Source organism: Populus euphratica, unplaced genomic scaffold (genome assembly GCF_000495115.2).
Source record: "Populus euphratica unplaced genomic scaffold, PopEup_1.0 scaffold9.1, whole genome shotgun sequence".
Taxonomy (NCBI): domain Eukaryota; kingdom Viridiplantae; phylum Streptophyta; class Magnoliopsida; order Malpighiales; family Salicaceae; genus Populus; species Populus euphratica.
Genome location: NW_011499857.1, coordinates 1,367,189 through 1,391,090, shown reverse-complemented (window position 1 = coordinate 1,391,090; position 23,902 = coordinate 1,367,189). Strand labels below are relative to the sequence as shown.

At 32.4% G+C, this 23,902-nt stretch overlaps 2 protein-coding genes and 1 long non-coding RNA gene across 3 annotated transcripts; 2 read left to right on the top strand and 1 right to left on the bottom strand.

Moving 5' to 3' along the window:
• Positions 1–5,518: 5,518 nt before the first annotated feature.
• On the top strand, positions 5,519–10,216 carry LOC105123657 (uncharacterized). Its single transcript, XR_841905.1, has 2 exons — positions 5,519–5,558; positions 10,154–10,216. It is a non-coding gene; the product is annotated as an uncharacterized LOC105123657 (long non-coding RNA).
• A 3,146-nt stretch (positions 10,217–13,362) lies between these two features.
• LOC105123656 (WAT1-related protein At1g70260-like) lies at positions 13,363–17,343 on the top strand. Its single transcript, XM_011023350.1, has 7 exons — positions 13,363–13,771; positions 13,919–13,981; positions 15,732–15,848; positions 16,035–16,284; positions 16,420–16,578; positions 16,700–16,851; positions 16,946–17,343. The coding sequence occupies exons 1-7, from the start codon at positions 13,575–13,577 to the stop codon at positions 17,082–17,084; spliced, it is 1,077 nt and encodes a 358-aa protein (XP_011021652.1). The 5' UTR covers positions 13,363–13,574; the 3' UTR covers positions 17,085–17,343.
• A 3,394-nt stretch (positions 17,344–20,737) lies between these two features.
• Positions 20,738–21,648, bottom strand: MLP423 (MLP-like protein 423). Its single transcript, XM_011023349.1, has 2 exons — positions 21,383–21,648; positions 20,738–21,249 (listed from the first exon to the last, which is right to left on the bottom strand). Exons 1-2 carry the CDS (start codon positions 21,567–21,569, stop codon positions 20,978–20,980), a joined length of 459 nt encoding a protein of 152 aa, XP_011021651.1. The 5' UTR covers positions 21,570–21,648; the 3' UTR covers positions 20,738–20,977.
• Between the last annotated feature and the right edge of the window lie 2,254 nt (positions 21,649–23,902).

Sequence of the window (23,902 nt, the reverse complement as noted above, 5' to 3'; positions counted from 1 at the left end):
TAAAAAAATATAAAAAATTTATTTTCTAAATTAAAAAACAAAAATTATAAATTTACCGCTATTATAGTAAAAAAAAAACTGGAGAAAATTTTAATATTGATATTTTTACAGTAAAAGAAACTATTTCCTTTTAAATATGTATAATGAATTTTCTGCATGTTCTGGATGAAAGGACAAATTGAATAATTTTGCGTCTACGGCTTAAGAAAATTAAGGTCAGTTATAAACACGAGTGGCAAGTGCATATAGTATAACATCATCTCCAATATTGATGGAGTGAAGGTGCAGAGAATGAATGTTCTGTAAAAACATCAGATGTTAGTCCTGTTTGTTTTATATTTTAAAAATATTTTTTAAAAAGTTTTATTTTTTTATTTTAAATTAATATTTTTTTGGTGTTTTTAATTTATTTTAATATTCTGGTATCAAAAATAATTTTTTAAAAATAAAAAATAATTTAATATTTTTTTAAATAAAAATTATTTTAAAAAATAATCAGAGAATTCAATTGAGAAATGGTTTACCCGGAATTATTTGGTATTAGCGGATGATTGGATTTTATCTCTTGGAGGAGGAGGTGGAGGGGGTTGGCATGCTGAGCCTTGATCGGGTTTGGAAGTGGTGGTTACAGTGGACTTTCACGTGAAAGACATGGGACGTGCTTGCCTAATTAAGATTGTGGTTCGTACCTGCAGACGCTTCGTGTTATGAGGCTCCTAAAAAGTGGGCCACGGGCCCAGTTGATGCGGACCTCTCCTCCGCTTTCCTTTACAAATTTTATGTGCTGCTTTACTTTAATGGACCGTTATGCAGTGGTCGGTAGGTAACAATCAATTCCTGGTTGCTTTTATTTTGTTTTATAGGATTAGCTACGGCTTGGGACCATCCTCCTCTACATGTTGATATCCACTACTTTCTTAAACACATTTATACGTTTCTCAATTATTTATAAATCAATAAATCTGTGTCATTAATTATCATATTAAAATACTATATATATATATATATATATATGCAGAAAGCTTAAGATGAATGGGGGCTTGGATAAAATTACAAATAAAATATTTTATTTTCTATGTATATCTAACAAATAAGGTTTTCTTGTCAAGTAAAAAAAAATTTTGTTGTATAAAATATAATTAACAAATATATCTTATTATTCATTATTAGAATCTTCTTTAAATGATAACCCTAAATCATTGCCAAAGTAACCTTAAACTCGGGCCGACACTGTTTTTATAAAAGGATGTTTTTAATTCATTCACGTGTGTAGATGTAATAATAGTCGCAATCTTTCGAGCATGATGATTAGTAATCCAAACCTAATTAAATATAACCCAGACCCAAAGCAACATGAACCCGAGATGATGTGACCCACCCACCCAACCAACCTGACTTAATTGCCGGGTCTACTTTTCTAGTTTTCACTAAACGTGAACAAAAAAATCTAAAAATTGATTAAATTTAGAAAATAAAAAAATTGAAAAACTAAATTGAAAAAAAAATTAAACTTATTAAAATTTTAAAAAAATTAACTGGTTCGGTTTTTGTTTTATAAATTTAAAATAAAAAAAATCAAATTGAACATATCAAACCCAATCAAAAAAATAAATTAAATATAAAAAAATTAAACTAAACTGATTTAAATTAGTTTTTCCTTAAAATAATAAAACTAAAATTAGTGAATTTAAATCAATTTTAGTTTTGATTATCTTATAAAAAACCAATTTTAATTATTTTTAAAATAAAAACCATGTAAAATAAAAAATGATCATCCCTGTTCTTCAGAAGGCTTCCCCGCTGATAAATGCATACATTGCCGATTTGTACAAAGCTTGACAAGAACTCTTAGAGCTAATAACCACTAAAAAAACCTCGACTCTTAAAACATAAAATCATTTACAAGCATAGTTCGTTTAACTTTTAAAATATAAAATTAGAAATACAATTCTGAATTATCTTTAATATTTAATAATTAGTAGTTGGAAGGAGAATTATTAGAAACAATAACCACTAAAAGCTTTGCACTAATTCATTTACAAGTATTGTTAAAAATACAAATAACATTTTTCATATTCTGTTAATATTAAAAAAACCCATATCTTTCAAAAAATAAAAAGATCATTTTCATTTTCTATATATTACAGTTAGTTTATTGACATATGCTTTACACTTGCATTATTTAACTAATCTATGTTAATTTTTTAAGTTTCTAACAAATTGTTTAGAATAATTTGTAAGTAAATAAATTTGAGTATTTATCAAATAAACATGTTTTTTCAAGTAATTTTATATTTTTTTATTATATTAATTAATTTAATTTGTGTAATTTTTTAATCATATAATATAATTCAGAATTATACTTGAATTCCTGTATAAGCAACATGATTATAAATTACTAATATATACATAAATAAAGATTTTATAAATTATTTTTTATAATTAAGCCAAGCACTATTACTAGGCCGACAATCATTAAAGGCTTTGGTATTATCAGTGTTTATTTCAAACAATAAAAATAATATAAGATAATAACATATTAAAAACTGACCAAAGTTTAAATTTATCATTTTTATGTAATTTAATTATTTTTAAATTCTAATAATTTATTTTTTATTAGCTTGTTTTTAAACATTTCTAGAGCATTGATAGTCAAAATAAAGTATCAATATAGTACTGTATGCTTTAGGAGTGATTTAAATAGCTTACTTTGTAAAATTATTTAATATTTTATATGGTATATAAAAAGAAAAAATTAAAAAATACGACTAACCTCTATTTTAATATTCATTCCATGAAATAGCCTACTTTTATGAATTAGTATTTTTTTTTAATAATTTTACAAATATTGCTCTTTTTCTTAATTAGAGGTGATGTTAAATTTACTTACTAATATTGATATGTGTGTGTGTGTATTCTTAATTAGAGGTGATGTTAAATTTACTTATTAATATTAATATTGATGTGTGTGTGTGTGTGTGTATGATAATGCTAATATTGTATTAAGCGAATAATAATTAATTAAAAGTTTTAGTAAAATTCGGACTACAGTTATGCGTGCGCGTGCGCAAAAACACAGCGAAGTTGGCGAGAAGAGAATTACAGGCTTATAGAATTCCTTGGTTTTCTCTCTACCCATTTTCCTCGCCGGAATCTGACCACCCAAATCTTCTACCCATTCAAACTTTATCTCCTCTTCATCTTCAACCCAACCCAATCGTTGTTCAATCAAAATAAAAAAGAATGACTAAAAAATATTTTACAGCTGAGAATCATAAAAAAGAAAGCCCTCGAATTTTCCAAAAAACCACCTCACCTGGTTAATTAACAAAAAAAAAAACCTTGAGATTTACAGATGAGAATCATAAAAAAGGAAACCCAGAACTAAATTGTATTTCGTGTTGCTAAATTGAAGGGCACATAAACTGCTATTTCCTGAATTTAAAGAGAGGGAGGGAGATTTGTGGACATAAACGCATGAAAAAATTAAACCAGAAGTTCATACTCTTCGGGAACCAGGTAAATGTTCATACTTTGAAAGGCGTTCTCCTTCGGCGGATATATGACCATATCTGCAAGGGGAGGATAAGCTTCCAGTTCCTCGATAGCAATCAGATGCACCGATTGGTTTGCATCGCCTATAGTACGATAGAATTAACATCCGATAGAATTAACGTTGAAGGCAGTGTTTTCTTCGGTTTCCGTAATCAATTGCATAACTTCTTCCGGGCAAGAGCCAATAGAGTAGAAACAGAAAAGGAAGCAATCCATGGTTCCATGAACAATATCCCATGAAAATGAATAATCAATTTTAAAGTTTGAAAGAAACATGAATAATTAATTTTCGTAAAGAGCAAATTTGGATTCAAGTTTGTGTTTGCAGTGACAAGGTACAGAAACCAAGGTCAAATTCTTTCAACGGATTTGTATGAGAATTTGATTTTTTTATTACAATTTAGAAATTAAGTTTACCTAATACATATTTATAAGTTCTTAAAAAATAAAGCTAAAATAAATAAATAAATAAACTAGATGAGGATAAAGGTTTTTTTTTTTTTTTTTCTCGAGAGGCGCGTGAATGGTTGATGGACAGTGTGAGGCTGCCAAGAAAAAGAAGAAGAAGAGAATGGCCCCCCAGCACAAAAACTAGCAACAAAACGACAGTGGGTTGATACGGGGGATCCAGCTTTTAGGCTAAGCTCAGGACTTTCCTTTCTCTCTGCTTCGTACCATCAGCCAATGGTTTCCAACCAGTACTCTGTCCCTACTCATCGCTGCGTCGGCCAGCAGTTTTTTTTTTTTTTCATGTTAAAAATATTTTTTTATTTTTATATTGTTTTGATTTGCTAAAATTAAAAATAATTTTTTTAAAAATAAAATATTATTTTAATATATTTTTAAATAAAATATATTTTAAAAATTAATTGTTATCACAATAATAATTGACTGTATCAATTGACGAGCACTTGAATAACTCAAGTTATTGTCTATAATTATTTAAAAAGAACTCAAGTTATTGTCTATAATTATTTAAAGAAAATATTTTTATATATTAGTGGTCATCAATCATATTTTTTTTTAAATAATTAATTTATTCTCTATTTTTAATGTACGGATTACAAAAAAAAACTACCAGTATTTGCAAAACAGGATAGTTTTTCATATGGAATTTCAAAAAATAAAAATAAAAATATTTTTTACTCTCATGTATTCATCAATATTTTTGCATTACTCATTTATTTTTTTAACATTAAATATTTGCAAATAGCTACCCATAATTAGTAACTCAATAGCATAGTGGGTTGATTTGGGGTTATTATGAGAAAATTAACAGAACTAAATAGCAATTACAACAAACCACAGCCTGCGGAAAGGGTTTTATCCGTTATTTGATTTCTGTACTCAAAATAAAATAAAAAAAATATTGGAGCCTCTTGCCATTCTCTGTGTATTGGAATGGTTCTTTTTACTCTTTACTTAATTTTGTAAAGGTTCCTTCATGCGTAAAATCAAAAAGAGAGGGCTGGGGAATTTTACACGATCAAGCTTAATCTTGCGTTGATCAAGCATTCATTCATATAAGAATTAATACAGTTTTAAAAGAGGAATCATAACATTTTCAAATGCATGTAAACACACAGAAGCTATAATGATACTGAAACAGTACAATTCCAGTGTTTCCATATCTACCAGCAATCGTGTTATTGTCCACTGGTTAACATAGCCGATAAGATTCCCTGATTCGGGGTTGGGCCTATGTAGATCATAACTTTTCAACCCAAGTTTCAACCTGGGCTGGGTAGTGATGGGACCACGAGCACGGAAGTGGTGGCTGAATTTTCAATCGTCTGCTGTTCGTGTAGGAAAAGCTAGGCTGCCGGGAGAGGGAGAGCCAGCGCAAATGGGTTTTAAAGCAGCAGTTCCATTTGCGGGGATGACAATGGCAGAGTGTGCACAAGTTGGGCTAATGATACTTCGCAAAGCAGCCATGTGAAATGGCATGTCCAATTTCGTCTGTCCATTCCTGGTCTCACTTTCATACTTGCCGTTGCTTTCAGGTTATTCTCTCCTCTTGATCGTGTTAGAGCATCCACACCTCTGCTCTCAAAAGAGAGTCCTTAGCCATAATAGCCAGCCAATGTGTTTTTCTTACTTAGCATTGTTACTGGTCAAAGGGCTCTCTATTTTGACAAAGTGAACAGTGCTCTCGCTACATACAGCGAGCACTGTAGCACTCTTTATTGTTCGGATACATTGGCGGGGAAGGGTGAGGTTAATGGTTCTTCTGGGTTGTTTGCTGGGAATTCCCTATCCACAGGGTCATGGCCCCTCTGTTCTCCAAACACTTTAACCGGTTGCTCTCTGGCGCAGGTGTTGTCCCTGGGTGAAGGGGAAGAGCGAGGGAAGTGCATTTGCATAAACCCAGGAAGAATGACAAAGGCAGGCGGTGGCTCTTTTGCTGAGCTTAACTACCATGGGAGTCCTTACAAAGATGAATGCTTCAATTATAGGCATTAAATATTGGACCTAAACTCAATGAGGGATGTACCAAACTCGAATGTTCCTCAAAATGGCACAGAAGCTGGAGCCCGAGATCAGAATTAAAGATCTAACACACCGAACGTTCAATTTATTGGAACAACAGCGGGTTCTGGAAACTCGTTTTGATAGAGGATTTCCCCTTGTTATTAAATTAATTGCATAGGTTGAGTGATTCAGAAGGATTATTCGTCTTGTTGTTGCATAGTGCCAATCATTCTTTTGTAACAATCAAACTGTGCATATTAATTCACTTCACTTCTTATTGTTCTATGCAGTTATCAATTTGCAATTACAGAAGCAGTAATGGGAAGTATTTTTAAAATGAGAGTTCAGTTTAAAGTATAATTTTGTCAAGATTTTCAACCAATTTCGCACTGCAAAGTCATCGAAGCAATCACACAAACACGGATGCTAGTAATCACCTGATCTCTTTTAAACAATTTCATTGATTAAATAAATGTTCTATCTTCTCCTACCCCACCTATCAGTATAATCACAAACCCCCAGATTACAGGGCATCATGATACATGTTAAACAATCAATTGCGAAAGCCAATTCAGACAATATAGCAACCTCCAAGGGAATCCATGAATTCTACCCCACTTTCTTTTGTGCCTGATGGCTTCTTTCTCTAATCCATTCCGCCCAACGAATTGAAACCCACAATATGCTAACCAGTATTGCACTTTCAACGACAACCATCCAAGAAACCCAAGCCCAGGATGGAATCAAACCGTGAGCTCCTCCATTCAGATAAAACACCCCCATCTTAAATAATAAAAAATTCCCCGCTTTTTATTTTAAAGAGCATGAATGTGATAATAAAATGGCTTTTTAGCTATTTTACCTAAAATTTAGCTAAATTATAGATAGCATGGATGTGAATGCTCTTACTATTTAAATTGATTGCTAAGTAGCATTCCGTTTCTTCCTTTTCTGTTGACGAGGATGATATTATTTGGTGTTTCACGAAACAAATGGCATTTAAATATTTAATTCGGATGGAAACAAAAGTCAGGTCTATGCATGTTGATACTATGTTTAAGTTGCAAAAAAAAAAAGACTCTAGAGTATCACAGCAGATAATTGGATGCTGTGCTTATGAGATGTTAACGAGGCTCGTACTATTGATTTCATTCTTCTTCTCTCTTTTTTTTGGGTGTTCATAACTAGAAGATGAAAAATAACTATCAGATTATAGGGGGACATGCAGCATCCAAAGATATCCAACTTCTGAATAGGTAAAACTTGAAGCAGCCCAATTTGAAATTTCACAGTTATATGGAAACCTATCAAGAAGATTGATGAGGTTATATTGGAGAAATCAGTATTCTGTTTTGAGCCTCGAACACAATGCTGGGGATAGCATATATCCCTCGAGCATTTAGAGAACTTTTGGAAAGTGTCTCGAGAGAGCTATTGACAAGCCTGTAGAAGGAATACTGCTAGGAGAAATAACCATGTTGTAGGGCATGGAAATTGGAGCAAGGATTTTTCAAGTCGTCACCACTGCGCTAACAAGCATCATGCACACCTTTCCAGTTTAAATCGTGATGAGGATATATAAGAATATTACAGCTTCCAAGTTAACATAATCTGGGTTTTTCTCGGAGAATTGATTCTCTTGATTTGTGTTCTCGTTGGTGGTTCTACATCACATAGGTTCTTTCATTTAGTTCCATGTATGCTGAGCAACACCCTCTTTCACTGAGCTCATAGAATAAGGAAAAGAAAGGTAATCTTGGCAAGTCTCTGAATAATAAAAATTTTACCACAGTGAAGTGCCAAAATACTTGCTTAGTTACCACTTATATACGTAATATATATGAGAAGGAAATGCATTAAATTTATTTGTTTCAATTGTTCATACCTTCATAGCTTCAATATTCCTTATATACCCTAGTATTTTTTAATATTTGATATTTCAAATGCATGTGGCATATATATATATATTCCCGCCTAGCTTACGTAAAATAAAGATATTATTTGTCACCAGAAGATAAAATCGATTGAATATTCTGGTTTTGAGATTTATTGTGCATAATCTACGTACTGAGATAGCTGGGATGGATAGGAGCGAATGGATGTGCACCCTGTCGGAGGGAGGAGGTTCCATGGTCTTTAATTCAAAGTTAGAATCTGGGCTCTTCTTTATTTATTTATTTTTTTCGGAGTTCCATGACATTCAATTATTAAGATACTCTTAAATTTTCACAAGCTGTCGTTTTATATTCCTGGTACGATAATAGAAGTTCTAGCCTTTCGAGTTCAAATTACATTAGGAGATCTCATCTGAGGGGCTCTTTCCAGGCAGATCCTTTTCATTTTCCCTCAGATCCTATTCCTATCGGATGGTTAGAGATTCATTGTGATTTCTCATTACAAAAAAGTTGGAGTGGCGCTGGAGTTGTTACTCGACACCGCTCGAACTTGCAACCTACTTACTAATGATCGGGTTGTTAGCTGCTGTTGGAGCGTACTTAGATCGTGTCTTTTAGGAAGCCTGCGGGTTATTATGGATCTTACTTTACTGAGTGATCCAGCAAAGAGATTCACGTACTTTACTTCATTTTGTGCATGAGATAATGGCCTGAGTTTCTTTGAAAGATTTTGATTGGGTTTTGCAAAATCATTGTTTTCTAGGGTGTTTCTCCTAAATCGAGGCAATCCCTTTTCAGAGGAACCACTGCTTCTACAAGTTGAGCGGCTTCTTATGCTGGCAATGGAAATGTCAACTTGAGTTGAGTTTTCCTTTCTTCTACTTCTATTCCATCTTCCACCCACAAAAAAATTCCCTAAGAATGAAACCTCATTAAAATTGACAGAAATCAACAGTCAATTTACTGTTTATGTTGGCAAAGAAACACTAGGTTGGAGCTTGTCATTTAATTCTCCACGCTGTCCCTCGACACAGGAATCAGATTTTTTTTCCCTTTTGTCCTGAATTTCTATTGCTGAAAGGAATAAGAAAAGGACAGAAAGTGTTATTCACTATTAGAGCTGAAATATTGCATTGAGACAGGTAGCAAAATAGTAGCAGCCTGGAGACGCTACTGGGAAATGGGATTGAAATGAATTTCTCATAACATGGGAATAAATCAATTTGACTGGTTGTTTCAGGATGAGAAACTGGAATGGAAAAGCTCTTGTAGTCTAGATAGCTAAATCCATGAGAACCATGGCATCGATTGCAGGGGGCATTCATTGTCAGTTATTACAAGCGCCCCGCGCCTCCAACCAACCCCCCCCCCCAAAAAAAAAAAAAAAAAAAAAAAAACAATCTTGATGGCACCCTCTCCTTCAAACCTGCATCTTCGGCTTCTCCCATAAAAATTGGAATATTGGAGGACTGCTGCTTGCAGTTGATTGTTTTTTGGCTTCTACATGGCTAATTTTACAGGTGATATTTATCAAAACTCTCAAAGGAAAATGAAAACCATTTGCAGCAAGACACGGAAGAACCTGTTCTTAAGAAATTTCCAATGGAGCTTATCGTGGTCTTTTTTTACTGCTTCTCTTTGACCATTCTGTCTACAATAGAGTTACCTTGGAGCTTGAAACCTACTATGAGATTGATTGCTTTTCTGTATTCGGTATGTAGGGGAAAAGTTCTTTGTACTTGTTATGTGGATGAAGGCATAATAATCTGCTATATCTGCATGCTTAATCTCACTCGCTTCAACTAATGCTTTAATATTATGGATCGCTTCGAGCAATTTGGGCCCTCATTCCCACTTATAGCCTCTCTAAATATTCTCTACATTTTTCTTTACCTTGAAAAGAATGACTTGCAACTTTCCTAAGTTGTAACGCAGCGAGTTTTCGGCTCTGCGTTCCAAGTCGGCCTTTCTACATGGTGCCTGCATAAAGCAGGGCCCGTTTTTGTTGCAATGTTCAAGCCCTTGGGGATTGTCATTGCAGCTACTGTTAGTATCATCTGCTTGAAAGGTATAACTAAATTTTCTTTATGCGCTTTGTCTGAAGCTGGTGATAGGTTCTGATACTTTATCATACTGCCAAGTTGGTTCTATTCGTACATCGGTTGTATTTTCATCCCTTCATAGTATACAAAAGACACTAAGACGCATCATTACCATCCTATTTGAAACAGTTAGTCTGGTTGGAGCAACTGTGATCTTCATTGGATTTTATTCGGTGATGTGGGGACAGGCAACAAAAGAGAAGGTGGGAGTGGATGATAGGGTAAAGAGCATTGAATCAGGTATCCTAAATGTCCCTTTCCTTGCAAAGCCATCCTGAAGAAACATGCAAGTTTTGTACAGCTAACCAAAGAAAAGGTCTCTTTTGCCAAATGAAACTGGTAACCTCAATTTCCTTTACCTAGAAATCATACCCATGTACAAATGCACACACAAGACAGTGGTTCTTGTGCTCTACACACAAGCCTGCGCGCCCATGCAAGGCACTCATTTTAAAAGCTGCCCTTGCATAGTGTTGAAAATTGAGGGGTTCAGGGCTTCAGCACTTGGCATGGTTTATCCTCTATTCCCTTTCCATATTCGACCGTGTTGGTGTGGAGTCATTACCTATGTATCGGCCATGCCTTTAGCTAATTTGGTTGTTTACTTGCAATGTATCTCATGACATGCTGACTGCATCAGTAAATGATAAAAAACTGTACCATATCATATGCACCATTATATTAGCATCAGGTTGCTTCAGATGAAATAGGATTTGGGATTGGATTGGAGTTGGTTGTGTTGGACCAGCCGATAATGTCCCTTGCATGATCCGGACATAACTGTCTTAAGGAGAAGTACTCGGTTTGTCCCCCGATTTCAATTCTATTCAAATACAAGGAATTTCTTTTTTGCTGTTACTCTCCCATAGAATGGGCCAAATGTCAATGTTTGAAAAAAAATGTCTAATGTTATCTGATGCCTCTATCTGTGAAGAGGCAACTTCAATCCCTGGCTGGCTTTTATCCTTTTGAACAGTTGAAGTTGTGCTGATATTTCTGGATAAGAAAGATTTTCAATGCTTTGTCAATACGTCGGTATTATTTTCTAGTGTTTTTCTTTATTTCTTTCTTTTTATAACGGGTTGCATAAAGTCATTGCTTGAAAGTTGTGTTTGATTCTGCATATGATAGCATCTCCGGATTTTGTACACGCCGTTTCTTATCTGTCTTAAACATGAGGAAGAAGTCTAAAGAAAAGAAAAGTGTACATGCATAAACATAGTGGTTTCTGTGAATGGAGAGATGGAAGGCACGCACGATGAAAGATATCAGCATGTGGGTTGACCAATGTATTTAGACTCCCACCTATGGGCAAGGTAAGGTCAGCCCTCCTACAGTGGGACGCATGATTTAACGTCGAGAAGAATAAAAGTGTCAGAACCCAACAGCTAGGCACAGGGTAAGCTCACTTTCTGAAAAGGGTAATGAAGCCATCCTGATGGAAACATCTGTTGAAAAATTCCACATTTCATTTGACTGTTAATTATTTAACCATGTAAAGTTATGCCCTCATCTGTATGCGACCCTGTCATGAGCACCAGTCCATTAAATATACTTGATGCCTTGGAGGCAGAATCTGCACGCGTGTTGAGCTGGGTTGGAATGGATGGACTTTTCTTTTTCTCCCCTGCAAATCACATTTCCTTTGACTTCAGTGTCTAGAAAACGATTGCCAATTTGAAGAGATGAATGTGATCATGACCTGAGCCTGATACAAACCCATATAAAATGGCAAGAACATTCTGATTTCAAATTTTATATGGATAATTTCATTTTCAAGCGCTGAATTTTTCATGTTTGAAGGTACATTTTGCACTTGCTTTAGAATCAACTAAAAGGGAAGACGGAGTGAAAAGCTGTTTATCGAAGCATTTGACATGGCAGATACAAGTTACTTTAGTCTTTCTGGGCATGTTAGAGCCTGAAAGGGTCATGGTCGGCGCTTAGAATGTTTCAGCTCCATTTTCTCCTTGCTTTCATGGCATTAAAAGAAAAGGAAGAAAGAAGAAAAAAAATGAAGATAGGAAGCAGGTATCTGGTTGTTTAATTGATCACATCTCCAATTGCCCACTTTTATGCCTCCGTAATTATAACGCCATAAATGCAGGGAAGCAAAGATGGCGGCATATCTGAGCTCCATGGGATAAGTACACCAAGATGGACATTTAGCCAACACATCAACAACTGAAGAAATGTAATTAGAAAAAGGGAAACCTTTAATTAATTAGAAATGTAGATTTGGAATCATTAACGCTAAGCATTAAGAAAGAATGTTGTGTGAATCATTGAATTATGCAAAGTAGAAAAATGGTATGCTAATTCCCCACTTTCAGCACCGAGAGCAATGAAATTTTGCACTTTCCATGACTAAAGGAACTAAGCGACTATTGTATGATTTCTCCTGACATTTTTCCAGCCCTATTTTGTCCAATCTATGATATGCTGTCATGTTCCACTAGATACCTGCATTAATGGTGGAGTACAAGGCAACAAATCCAGCAGTTCAGCTAGCAGAACTGCAAGAGCAAGAAGGCTCCTTTTTAACTTTTCTATGGTCCCTGTATTTTGACTATACGAGATCCAGTTGCTAGCAAAATCCAGCAGTTCAGCTAGCAGAACTGCAGGAGCAAGAAGGTTCCTTTTTACTTCTCTATGGTCCCTGTATTTTGACAATACCACATCCAGTTGCTAGCGCAAAGACAAAACCAGCGCCCAGTTTCATTTCTTCAGGATTCTACTAATTAATGATTGAAGCGGTTAATTAAGAATTAATCCTTGGGATGAAATTAGTCTGATGATGACTCCAAGAGTATAGTTAGAGGCATCGATACGGGGCCTGCAGTTCTTGCACCAGACCCAACAAATTCTTGACCAATATGATACCAGCCAAGGCTGATTCTTCTATCCGCTTAATTTATTCACGACCAGGAGTTGGGTAGCACAAGGTATCTCCTCCAATATAAAAAAACTAACGATTTAGGTTCTGGGTCCTGATGGGTGGACCAATGGGGTTATAATACTCTTTTTGAGTGGGGCCATTGGCAATGTCGACCACAAAGAGATGATCAACAACACTGTATAGTCTTTGTGTTTTGGCCACCAACGGGTCACGTAGATTAGCAGAAAATATTAACTTAAACATGATGGCGTCAAAATTAATAGACCAAGGAGCGAATTAAGGGAAAATAAGTGCTAAAATCTAAAGATTTTTCTCCTAAAACACAATAATTTCGACAAAAAATGAATGCCATGTCAGCTTCCCCCCCTTTGTGAAGAGTTTGAGACACAACCGAGTAGCTTTTTCTCTAGCAAGTAGCTCCAAGAAGTTGTGAAGGGTTACCGTCTTTAATCACCCTCGCTCGCGCACACACAATATAGGTGGAGCTTGTTGTCACGGACACATCATAAAGGAGAGAGAGGGAGAGTCACTCTTGATTTCATCAGTTCTTCTTTCCCCCTCTCTTTGAGAAGCAAGTTGACGATCAAATACCAGAGAGAGGGAGAGCTTGCATCAGTTTCTCTTTACATAAAAGAATCTTGTTAGGGAGAGATGGGAGTGGGTTCTAAGTTAGGGGAAATAGCACCATTTACAGTGATGGTGATAATGGAAGGTTGCACTATCGCACTGACAATTATGGCCAAAACAGTGATGTCTAGAGGGATGAGCCCTTTTGTATTTGTTGTGTATACCAACGCGATTGGCACCCTCATTCTCCTCCCTTATTCCTTCTTGTACCACAGGGAAAGGTCTACACACACACACACACACCCTGATCTATTTATATATTTATTTCCCTCTGATTATCCTACGCTTCTTTGTTAACTGATATTTGTAACAGTACTGTCCCTAGCTAGCTAGCTTCTGATCATACTCCATATTTTTATTCATTGCAGAGCAGAACAACCACTCTTCACCTTGCCAGTTTTCTTGCGATTCTTCTTCCTGGGTTTGACAGGGTTTGTACTCTCATATTTCCAATTCGATTGTATATGTGTGTGCATGTAGTCACAAGCCCACAACTGATCACACACATACACACATTAGCATGAACCTATTCATGTTTTTTTTTTTTCCCTTTTCATCTTTTTTTGTTAATTAAAAAAAGATCGAATTCATAGGGAACACCAATTGTATCCTAAGTTGCCAACACGGTTGCCCTCCCTTTTCCTGGACACTACCTTCCACCCACCGGAGGATTAAAGATTGGAATGTCGAATTTAGAAATTTGGTTGTGTTTTTTTCTTAAAAAAAAAACAAAGAAAGAAAGAAAGTTTCTTCTCCATTCTAAGAATATTTTTCAATGGAAAACATGTAAGATGCTCGTTGTCAAAATCTTTTTGACGAGAGGACGTGAACGTGTTTTTTTGTTCTTGATCAACAGTAATAATTAGTGTTGGGAAGGTTGTGTTTTTTTCTTAAAAAAAAAACAAACAAAGAAAGAAAGTTTCTTCTCCATTCTAAGAATATTTTTCAATGGAAAACATGTAAGATGCTCGTTGTCAAAATCTTTTTGACGAGAGGACGTGAATGTTTTTGTTGTTCTTGATCAACAGTAATCATTAGTGTTGGGAAGAGAGAGAGAGAGAACCACGGGCTTAATATCCATCCTGACCAAGATGAGGAAACCTTTCATAAAATTTCTTGAAATTGAAAACAAGAGTCTCTTTCACCTGTTGTTTTTAAGATAATAGAAGAAAGGATATGCAACGCAACGATACTTGCAATTCACTTGGAAAGGGTGGAGAGACCTTTCCAAGATCTGGATTAAAAAAAAAAAAAGGTTTTCTCTGTTGTGCAGAGGTAATCTGTTGGGAAATTAAAATAAAATAATACAGAAAAAAGTGAATTAAACAAGAATCATGCTTTTGATTTCCTAATTAAGTGGAGAATTTTTATTTTTTTTTTAGTTATTGAATGGAGAGAATTCGAAAAAGAATTTTTTAAGAATTAATTTTTCAATTTAAAGAACTAGAATTGAATTACAATGTGTTTCTTAAAAAAGATGTTTTCCTTTAAAATTAGCACTAATAATTACCGTGGTTTTAATTAAAAAGTTTCTATTTTACAACGCATTTTCAAGAGTTTCTATTTTCGTGAAAATTAAAAAGTTCGGCACTAATAGACAGTGGTTTTAATTAATCGACCATTCCTCGAAACAGACGGTGATTAATCATTGTGCCATATTAAGTATAGACATGCAAGGAATGGGTTTTTTACTGTGTATGCATGCCTTACTGCTTGAATAAAATATTATTTTAATAAATAAATTTAGTAAATATAATTTTATAAATATTTTATTTTTAAAAATTAAATATTTTAACTCACACTTGTCTTTTAATTTTTAAATTTTATTTGTAGATATCATTAATAATTATTTATTTATTTAATAGTATATATGATTCTCAATTTATTTAATTATATATATATATTAATAAAAAAACTTCTTTGGATTTAAATTTTTTAAACTATAAAAACAAGTTAAAAAACTGTATATATAATTTTTTTATAAAAAATAAAAAAATATATAACCTTAAGCAGACTAGTGGTGCTTCACATCTCTCACCTTATAGGATTAACTAATAATAAACGATAAGCTAAGGTCAGAATAAATACTTTCATTGGATTTTGCCGTTAATTTATTATTTATGCACTATTAAACTTTGCTAAACTCATATTAATTAATGACTTTTTTTATGTGTTTTGTAGGATAGCTTTGTCACAGAATCTTGCATTTGTGGGCCTAAGCTACAGTTCGCCGATTGTCGTTTGTGCAATGGGCCTTTTGATCCCTGCTTTTTCCTTCATTCTGTCTGTCGTCCTCAGGTTTTCCCTCGAAATTAAAATTTCTTTTTTTTTTTCCTGTTAAATCGAGTTCCTTTTTTTTTTTTCCTAATTTATTAAACCTATGAGTTTAAGAGAACAAAAAAAAAACATTTAAAGGGCTTTGGACCTAGCTTCCCAAGTGTCATCAACTCTTTTGATAATAATATTTCAATTGATTTCTGGCAGGAGGTCAAAGGTTGAGTGGAGATGCTCAAGTTTCCAGTTCAAAGTGATCGGCACCTTGGTGTCAATCATGGGCGCAATCTCGGTGGTCATTTACAAGGGCCCATATATACGACCTTCATCATCTTCCCAAAAACTGCAGCATTCCGAACACCAACTTTTCGTTTTCTACTCATCACCAGAGAATTGGATTCTTGGTTGCATGTTGCTTGCTGCATCTTTTTTTTGTGTTTCACTGTGGAACATTATCCAGGTACGTAGAAATTAAGAAATCTTTTGAACAAGCCATGTCGTTATACGTAATTTTCTTTTCTTTTTTTGGGTTTTCAGTTCTTAATAAATTATTCCCGATTTTTTTTGTTTTCTCTCGTGGCTTTTATTTGGTCAGGTGGGTACTATCAAACTCTATCCCCAAGTAATGAAAATAGCGTCTTTTTATAGCTTAGCTGGGACTATTCAATGTGCAATATTCTCTTTGATTGTAGAGAGAGACTTGAATGCTTGGAAATTGAAGCTTAATATGGAATTGCTTCTCATTATTATCACGGTACGTAATTTGTGGACAGTGATCATCAACTTGAGTTCGGCATTAAAACACACACGCGCACTTAAAATTATCATCGACTGCAATTTGTTCTTTACATGCAATGCTATGGTATGGAATGTAGGCAATCTTTGGGAGTGTCGTCCGCGGCAGTGTTCAAATCTCGTGCACACGCATGAAGGGCCCTTTTTACGTGCCCTTGTTTCAACCATTTAGGATTTTTTGGGCTACCTTTTTCGGCGTCGGCTTCTTCGTAAATGGTCTCCATTATGGAAGGTAATTAAACAAGAAAAACACTCTATTTCTGATCCCCTAATCAACAGTGGCATATACAGGCTCTAATTAATCTTGACTTTATATGTGCATGCAGTGTTATAGGAGCCGTAGTATCTGGAGTGGGTTATTATACAGTATTATGGGGCCAGATGAGAGGAGATGAAAAACAGGAGGAGAGTGTCAGGTCCTCCGATGAGAAGAACCCTCTCCTACAAGAAGACTCAGAGGTGTAGAGTATTAATCTTGTGGTGATCAATCCTTTTTTCACAAATTGAACATCTTCGAAAAGCTGTATACATATATATTGGACATTTGATTGTATTTCTCTTTGCTACTACTAGTCCAGGTTGTAGATAGTTCTGTCAGGGCTGGTGCGAAGAATTAATCCTGCCATGTTGAGAAAGTGTACATTTTGTTTGATTAAAGATGTAAAATGAGGAACACGTTTGCTGCATAAATTTTTATATCTGGAAGAATTCTTCTATGAGAATATCTACGTTCTTTCTCCATGTTAATTTTGGCTAGCTCCATAATAGAAAGACACTAAAATTTTCTTTTACTGTAGAATTGTGATTAGCTTGGTGTTAAAAATTAAAAAAAAATGTTAAAGAGATGAAACGTTAAAGAATAAAGTGTTAAACATTTTTTATAGGCATGAAAAAAAAATATTTAAATCTATACTTGATATATATATATATATATATATATATATATATATATATATATTTGTGGGCATGATAAAAAAAGAAAATCAAAATAAGTGGATAGCTAACAATGAAAAAAAAGAATTTACACATTGCAGAAATTTTCCTTAATATATTTTTTTTCTGCTCACCCACGCATAGGTTAACGCTTTACAGATTTTGGGAGTTGAGTGTTAACCCCCTTAGTTTTTTCTTTTCTTTTCACGCAACTTAAACGATCTAGAATAAGAATTAAAGGACACAGAAAAAGACAAAAATCGTGAAAAATGATCAAACAAAAACCTTAGCCGCACTATTATTTTTCTAAATCAAATTCTTTTATCAATATCTACCTCGGGTTTATAATAGCTTAAACAGGTTTATTTCTCACCTGAATCCTAGGTAGATAGAAAATTTAAAAACCAAAATCCTAAATTAAATTAAAAAAAAAAACTAAAACTGAAATTAAAAGGCATATTTCGAGCTTAACTCAAAGACTTTTTTAATATCAACTAGCTATAGCTAGCTAACTCGCCATAAAACAATATATATAAATTTTTTTAATAGAATTTAAATATGATTTGATTTAATAATGTATCAAGAATTATATTTGTTTTTGTTAGATATATCATTTATTGTAACTAAATATCTTTTGAAGTTTTTTATTTTAATATGTTCATCTGAAATGTAAATATGTCTAATATGCTTCTATGTGTTCCAAATATTACAACATATTCATATTCAATTGTTCAGATCATTCTAAATCATTCTAAAACACTGAATTAAAAGATAGAAGATAAGGCATGGAAAATAAGTGGTGATTTTAAAGTTTGGATGATACATTTACTTTGATCCTCTTAGTTTTTAAGTGATAACTTCTTTGTTCTTTATAGTTTTAAAAATTATATTTTAGTCCAAAACTTTGTTTTCTTAATATTTCCATAGTTTAAGAAATAAAAGAGAGTTTTTAAATTTTGATGACAAAGAAAAAACACTGGTTGATACCAATTCTTACCATAAAAATAGTTAATTTTAATTATAAAAGATTATGCTACACAAGAAAGATTTTATTTGAGAGTTCTTTTACTTAGAAAATAGATCTGGTCTCATAAATTTTTTGGATTTACAAGTATATTTTTATTTTTTTGACCATGTTTTAGGTTATTTAAAAGCATAAATGGCTTTGTCAAGATATTTTAGATATTGTTTTTAGAGATTTTGAATTAAAATATATTGAAAAAAAATAATTTTTTTACATAAAATATTTTTCTCTTAATTTTTCAATAACCCACCTATCATCAAAAACTAGAGCCACATGTAATTTGGTGCATACATTATTTGACAAACAAAAAAATTTAAATGGATGAATGACTCAGGTGTCCACCCAGACAAGAAAAAAAAAATTAATGGGAAGTGTGCAAACCTGTCTTTGTTTTTGGACCAAGACTTTTGGATTCATCTTTTTTTTTTTAATTTTTTTAAAGGATTTATTTTAAAAAAAATTAGATACCAATAAAATTATTATTTTTATTATGCTGGAATATTTTTTTATAGCTCAACTTAAAAAAAATATTTTTATTTTATAGATTAATTTTTATAAAATTATTATATTCTCATAATTGAGATTATGAGTTTGATAAGTTGACTTAGATTTTTTTTTCTTGATTTTTTTAAATTTGTTTTTAAATTTTGCACCTTAACAATGGGTTAATTGAGAACTTGCCTTTATATTTGTATTATTTTTTTTTTGATGATTTTATTTTTATGATTTGGATAGCAAGTTTTGCTAGTTTATATTTACTCAAATATTTAAATATATATTATATTTGGCTTATTGGAATTGTACTCCACGGCAACCCACATTTTCATAATCTTTCCAGCCCTGAAAATTTCCACCCTTCTGTAAACCTATTGCCAAACATCAAATGTAACCCAAAAAAATCAAATAAAAATTTGAAGTTCAAATTCTTAGGTCATTTTGTCCAAAACCTTCCACAACCCCACAGGCAACAAGCTCCAAGGAACAATGGTGCTGGGATTACAATTGTCGGTGAGGGTGAAATTGCATATTTCCACTGTCGGCGGTGACTGGAAACTTTTTCCCCACCCTGATCCTTTTCTGTCTTTGTTTTTTTTCTTTTCCTCTTTTTTTTTTCTTGATAAATGCACAAATAGTTGAATAATTCAACTACACTGATTAAAAGAATATCATATATATATATAAAGGTTACTTTTTCATGGTAACTCTCGCCTTAAGACAATTAATAATAATAATAAATAAATAAATAAATAATAAATATTATGGTCCACAAATAAGATGGACCACGTATGCGAGATATACGGTTATGGCTCGTGTTGGTAGCGCAAGTTGGATGGTAATAAATGTACATGCGTCATTTTAAGTTGGAGTAGATTTTACTTAGGCGGAAACGGTATATATTATAAACATCTTGTTTTTTTTCTGAAAATATTATAAACATAATTTATTTAGCCCAATCAATCAATTCTCTATAAAATAGAATGCCATTCATCAAAATATGTTTTTTTTCTTTGATAAACTTTTAAAAAAAATAATACAATACAAAAAAATATAATATAAACTCAAATTATAAAATTGTAAGTAGCTTTTTTAATTAATTTTATATTGATAATTCTATCTAAAAAATTAAATTATATTAAAATATAATAAAATAAATCAATAATATTATAATTAATAAGTAATATAAATAAAATAAGAGTAAATAATATAAATCAATAAAATAATAATATGAAAAATAAAAATCTTTAAATAAAACTTTTTAATACAGAAAAATTACTGAAAAGTAGGAAATGCATGTAAACCCAACAATAATAACAAATTGGTTGTTCTCATCACAATAAATAATGATATATTTTTTATTATAAGCTAACTAAACTAATAATTAACTAATATAAATTTAATAATATGTAATGTATTAGGAAAAATGTAAATTAAATAAATAAAAATAATAATAATAATTTTTGAAAATTTACTCGTAATTGTAACAGTGGTAAAACCCATCTTCTCCGTGTCTTTTCGTCTCTCTTTTACCTCTTCTTCCATTAAAAAAAAATAAAATCGTGAAGGCGTGAGTGCTGCAAGTAACAAGTGAATAATTTTATCTATTTATTTATTCCAAGTCCATTTAATATGGATAATGGAGTAATAAATTCATCGTTCCATGGATAAAGAACAGAAAATGGAATTAAGCACAACAGGTATACATTGATAATAAGAACGTCCAGTACATGCAAGTAATATGCAGTAGCTAGGCGCGTAGCAGCATAATTGCGAATTAAGTAACTGATCTGATATGGTTGAAAGACAAATTGCAGAGTAAATAAGGCTCCACACCACTTTATTTAGAAGACCATATAATAAGAACACAAATAATTAACGATGATGGCTAGCTGTTTGCAGTGCACTACTCCTTGAGAATTAATTCATCCACCTCCAGGAAGTTCTTTACCACAAAATCCTTAATCATGTGTGGGACTTCAACATCTTCGCTTGCCTTTTCATACTCGCACATCCATTTCACCAAGCTTCCATCTCCCTTTGGATTAACAACTATGGTTGCCCTGAAACTCTTGTAGTATTTTAGAAGATCACCCTCGATCACACTGTAAGAGACCTCCTTCTTTGCTTCGTCTACAGTGTCAATCCTCTCTTTCGACACCTTCACAAGCGGAGAACCTGAGAAGCAAAAATATTGTATGACCGAAGTAGTACTGATCATCGGTATTTGAGCATAATTCCCAAAGTGATATACTAATTAACTAGTTGGTTACATGATGCTAATTGTACTTGTGTGTGCGCGCTTTTTTACCTTCAGCGTATGTGAAGAGGCGAATGGAACCAGCTGCCTTGCCATCGCCTTCCAGTATTTCAATGCTCTTGTATTGGTCAGGGAAGGCCTTTGGGAAGAGAGTTGTGGAGTCTCTAATGTTATCCCAGAACTTTTTTGCAGCAGACTTGATCTCAACATCTACTTCAAGCTTTCCAACGGAAGCCATTGTAGTAATGCAGGAAATGTTCTTAAGTAGATTAAGAAAGAAATGAGCTCTCTACGGTGTAAACTATATGTTAGAACCTGATATATGCTCTTGTACATTTATATAGTAATGGTGAAGCTTTGGATATAGATGGGAGCCTTAAATTCACTAGGAACAGGTTCACCTGCCACTTTCTTAACTGCTATCAATGTTATCATGTCGTTGAATAATTCATCACTCACCGCCCCTTGCAAGAAATGGGCCCGACCGCATAAATTTTTTTTCTCTACCTGGCGCATAGCCAGTTGGCCGAGCAATTACTACGGTCTGCATGCTGCAATTTAAAGTTAAACCACGGTTTCTGTAAATTGATAAAAAGTGTGGACTCGGTTAATCGTTTTAAACCAATTGCAATAGCGTTTATAGCCGAATCAAGTCAAATCACTGAACTTCACAGGTCTGTTAAATCGTAGACTTAGATCTACAGTATGCTCAGATGGGTATGCATCGCAGGGTTTTCTTGTGAGTTCTAGGAAGGATGTGCTCAGTTGGCGTGCCCAACTATATATATATATATATATATATAGAGAGAGAGAGAGAGAGAGAGGTTGCTAATATTAATTTCAGTAGAGAAATTTTTTATAATTATTTAAAAATTAATTTGATATAACTTGGTTTTGTTGGGTTTAAAATCAACCTGATAACCAGTGTTTTGTTGGGTTTAAAATCAACCTGATAATCGGTAAATATAGTTTAACTCAAAATAAATATTTAATGTTAATAAATATAGTTTAATTCAAAATAAATATTTAATGTTAATGTTTTTTAATAAACACCTAGATAACAACATATTGAATCAATTCAGGTCAACTTAAATTAATCTAGCTATCAATATATATATCAATTCACGAGATTATGATAACCCTATATAAAACAAATTAAAATAAATTATGAAACTTAATTTTTAATAAACTCAATGTTGAAATATAAAATTAAAAAAAAAAAATTAAAAAATTATTCAAAAAAATGATCTAAGTAAACCCAGTTTAAGTTGTTAAACTCGTAACTTCAATCATGAGACTATGATAATCCAATAAAAAAAATTATAAAATTTAATTCTCAATCAATTCAGTATTAAAAAAAATAAATTAAAAAAAATATAAAAAACAACTCAAGTAAACTAGGGTGAACCACCAAAATTATCACTTTGAATCATGAGATGGGAATAATCACATTAAAAGTGTGTGTGTATCTTAAAATATAAGTTTCAATCAACTCAATATTAAAAAAAAAAATTAAAAAAAAAAATTAGAAAAGAAAGGAATAACTTGAGTTAATTGAATTAATCCATTAATTTCACAGTCCAGATTATAAATCTAGGATGATCTTATAAAAAATAAATTAAAAAAATTATGAAATTAAATTTTTAATAAATTCAATATTAAATAATAAAATTAAAAAATATATAAACTAGAAAAAAAAACATTAATATTATATTATATTATATTATATTATATGAGGAGAAGTAGAGTAAAAACCCTTCCTCCTCCTTTAATTTTAATTTTTTAATAAACACATGATTGATAAAGTGGGTGAATTTGAAGTAGTTTATTAAAAAGGTTTTTGTTGTTTTCCGTTTCAAGACAAAACAAAGTGTGGCATTGCCTTAAATGAGTTAAAACGCATTTAGCTATCAACCATTTTGATTAGCATCTCTGTACTTATTCCTTTGATCTTAATACATTAATCATGGAGGTGTTGATGTCATGGAGGAAGTTTCCTGAAAATCATAGATTACCATAAAGAACATATTGATAGAAGTGAGGTTGCTCCATGAATATATATATATATATATATATATATATATATATATATAATGAAATTTAAGACTGATTTAACAACAGAGTGCACAAATAAGAAAAATTGATCATTTAATTTGTGCTCCTGAGATACTTATTAAGAGTTATTTAATTTTTTTAATCAATCACTACATTTACCTTTTCGTCTATATCATTTTAGTTAATAACTGTTAGTTGCATTTAAAATATATATATATATATATAAAAAAAAACCTCTACAACACATGTGATTATATCACATAGACAAATTTTATGATTAGTACTGACTAATTTCACAAACATGACCGCCTAAAAATTAAGTTATATTATTAGAATGTAAAGTAATTGATTTTTTTTTCAGGTTTTAACGATAGTAATGTATATTAAATAAGTCCCTTTCATGGGAGTGGGAGAGGGAGAAGCAGAGGGAGAGCGTTTTTGTCTAGTATTGGTTAATCTTTTAGGGATTATTTGGAACAACAATTGAACTGTTATTTTGTTATTTTTTGAAAAAAA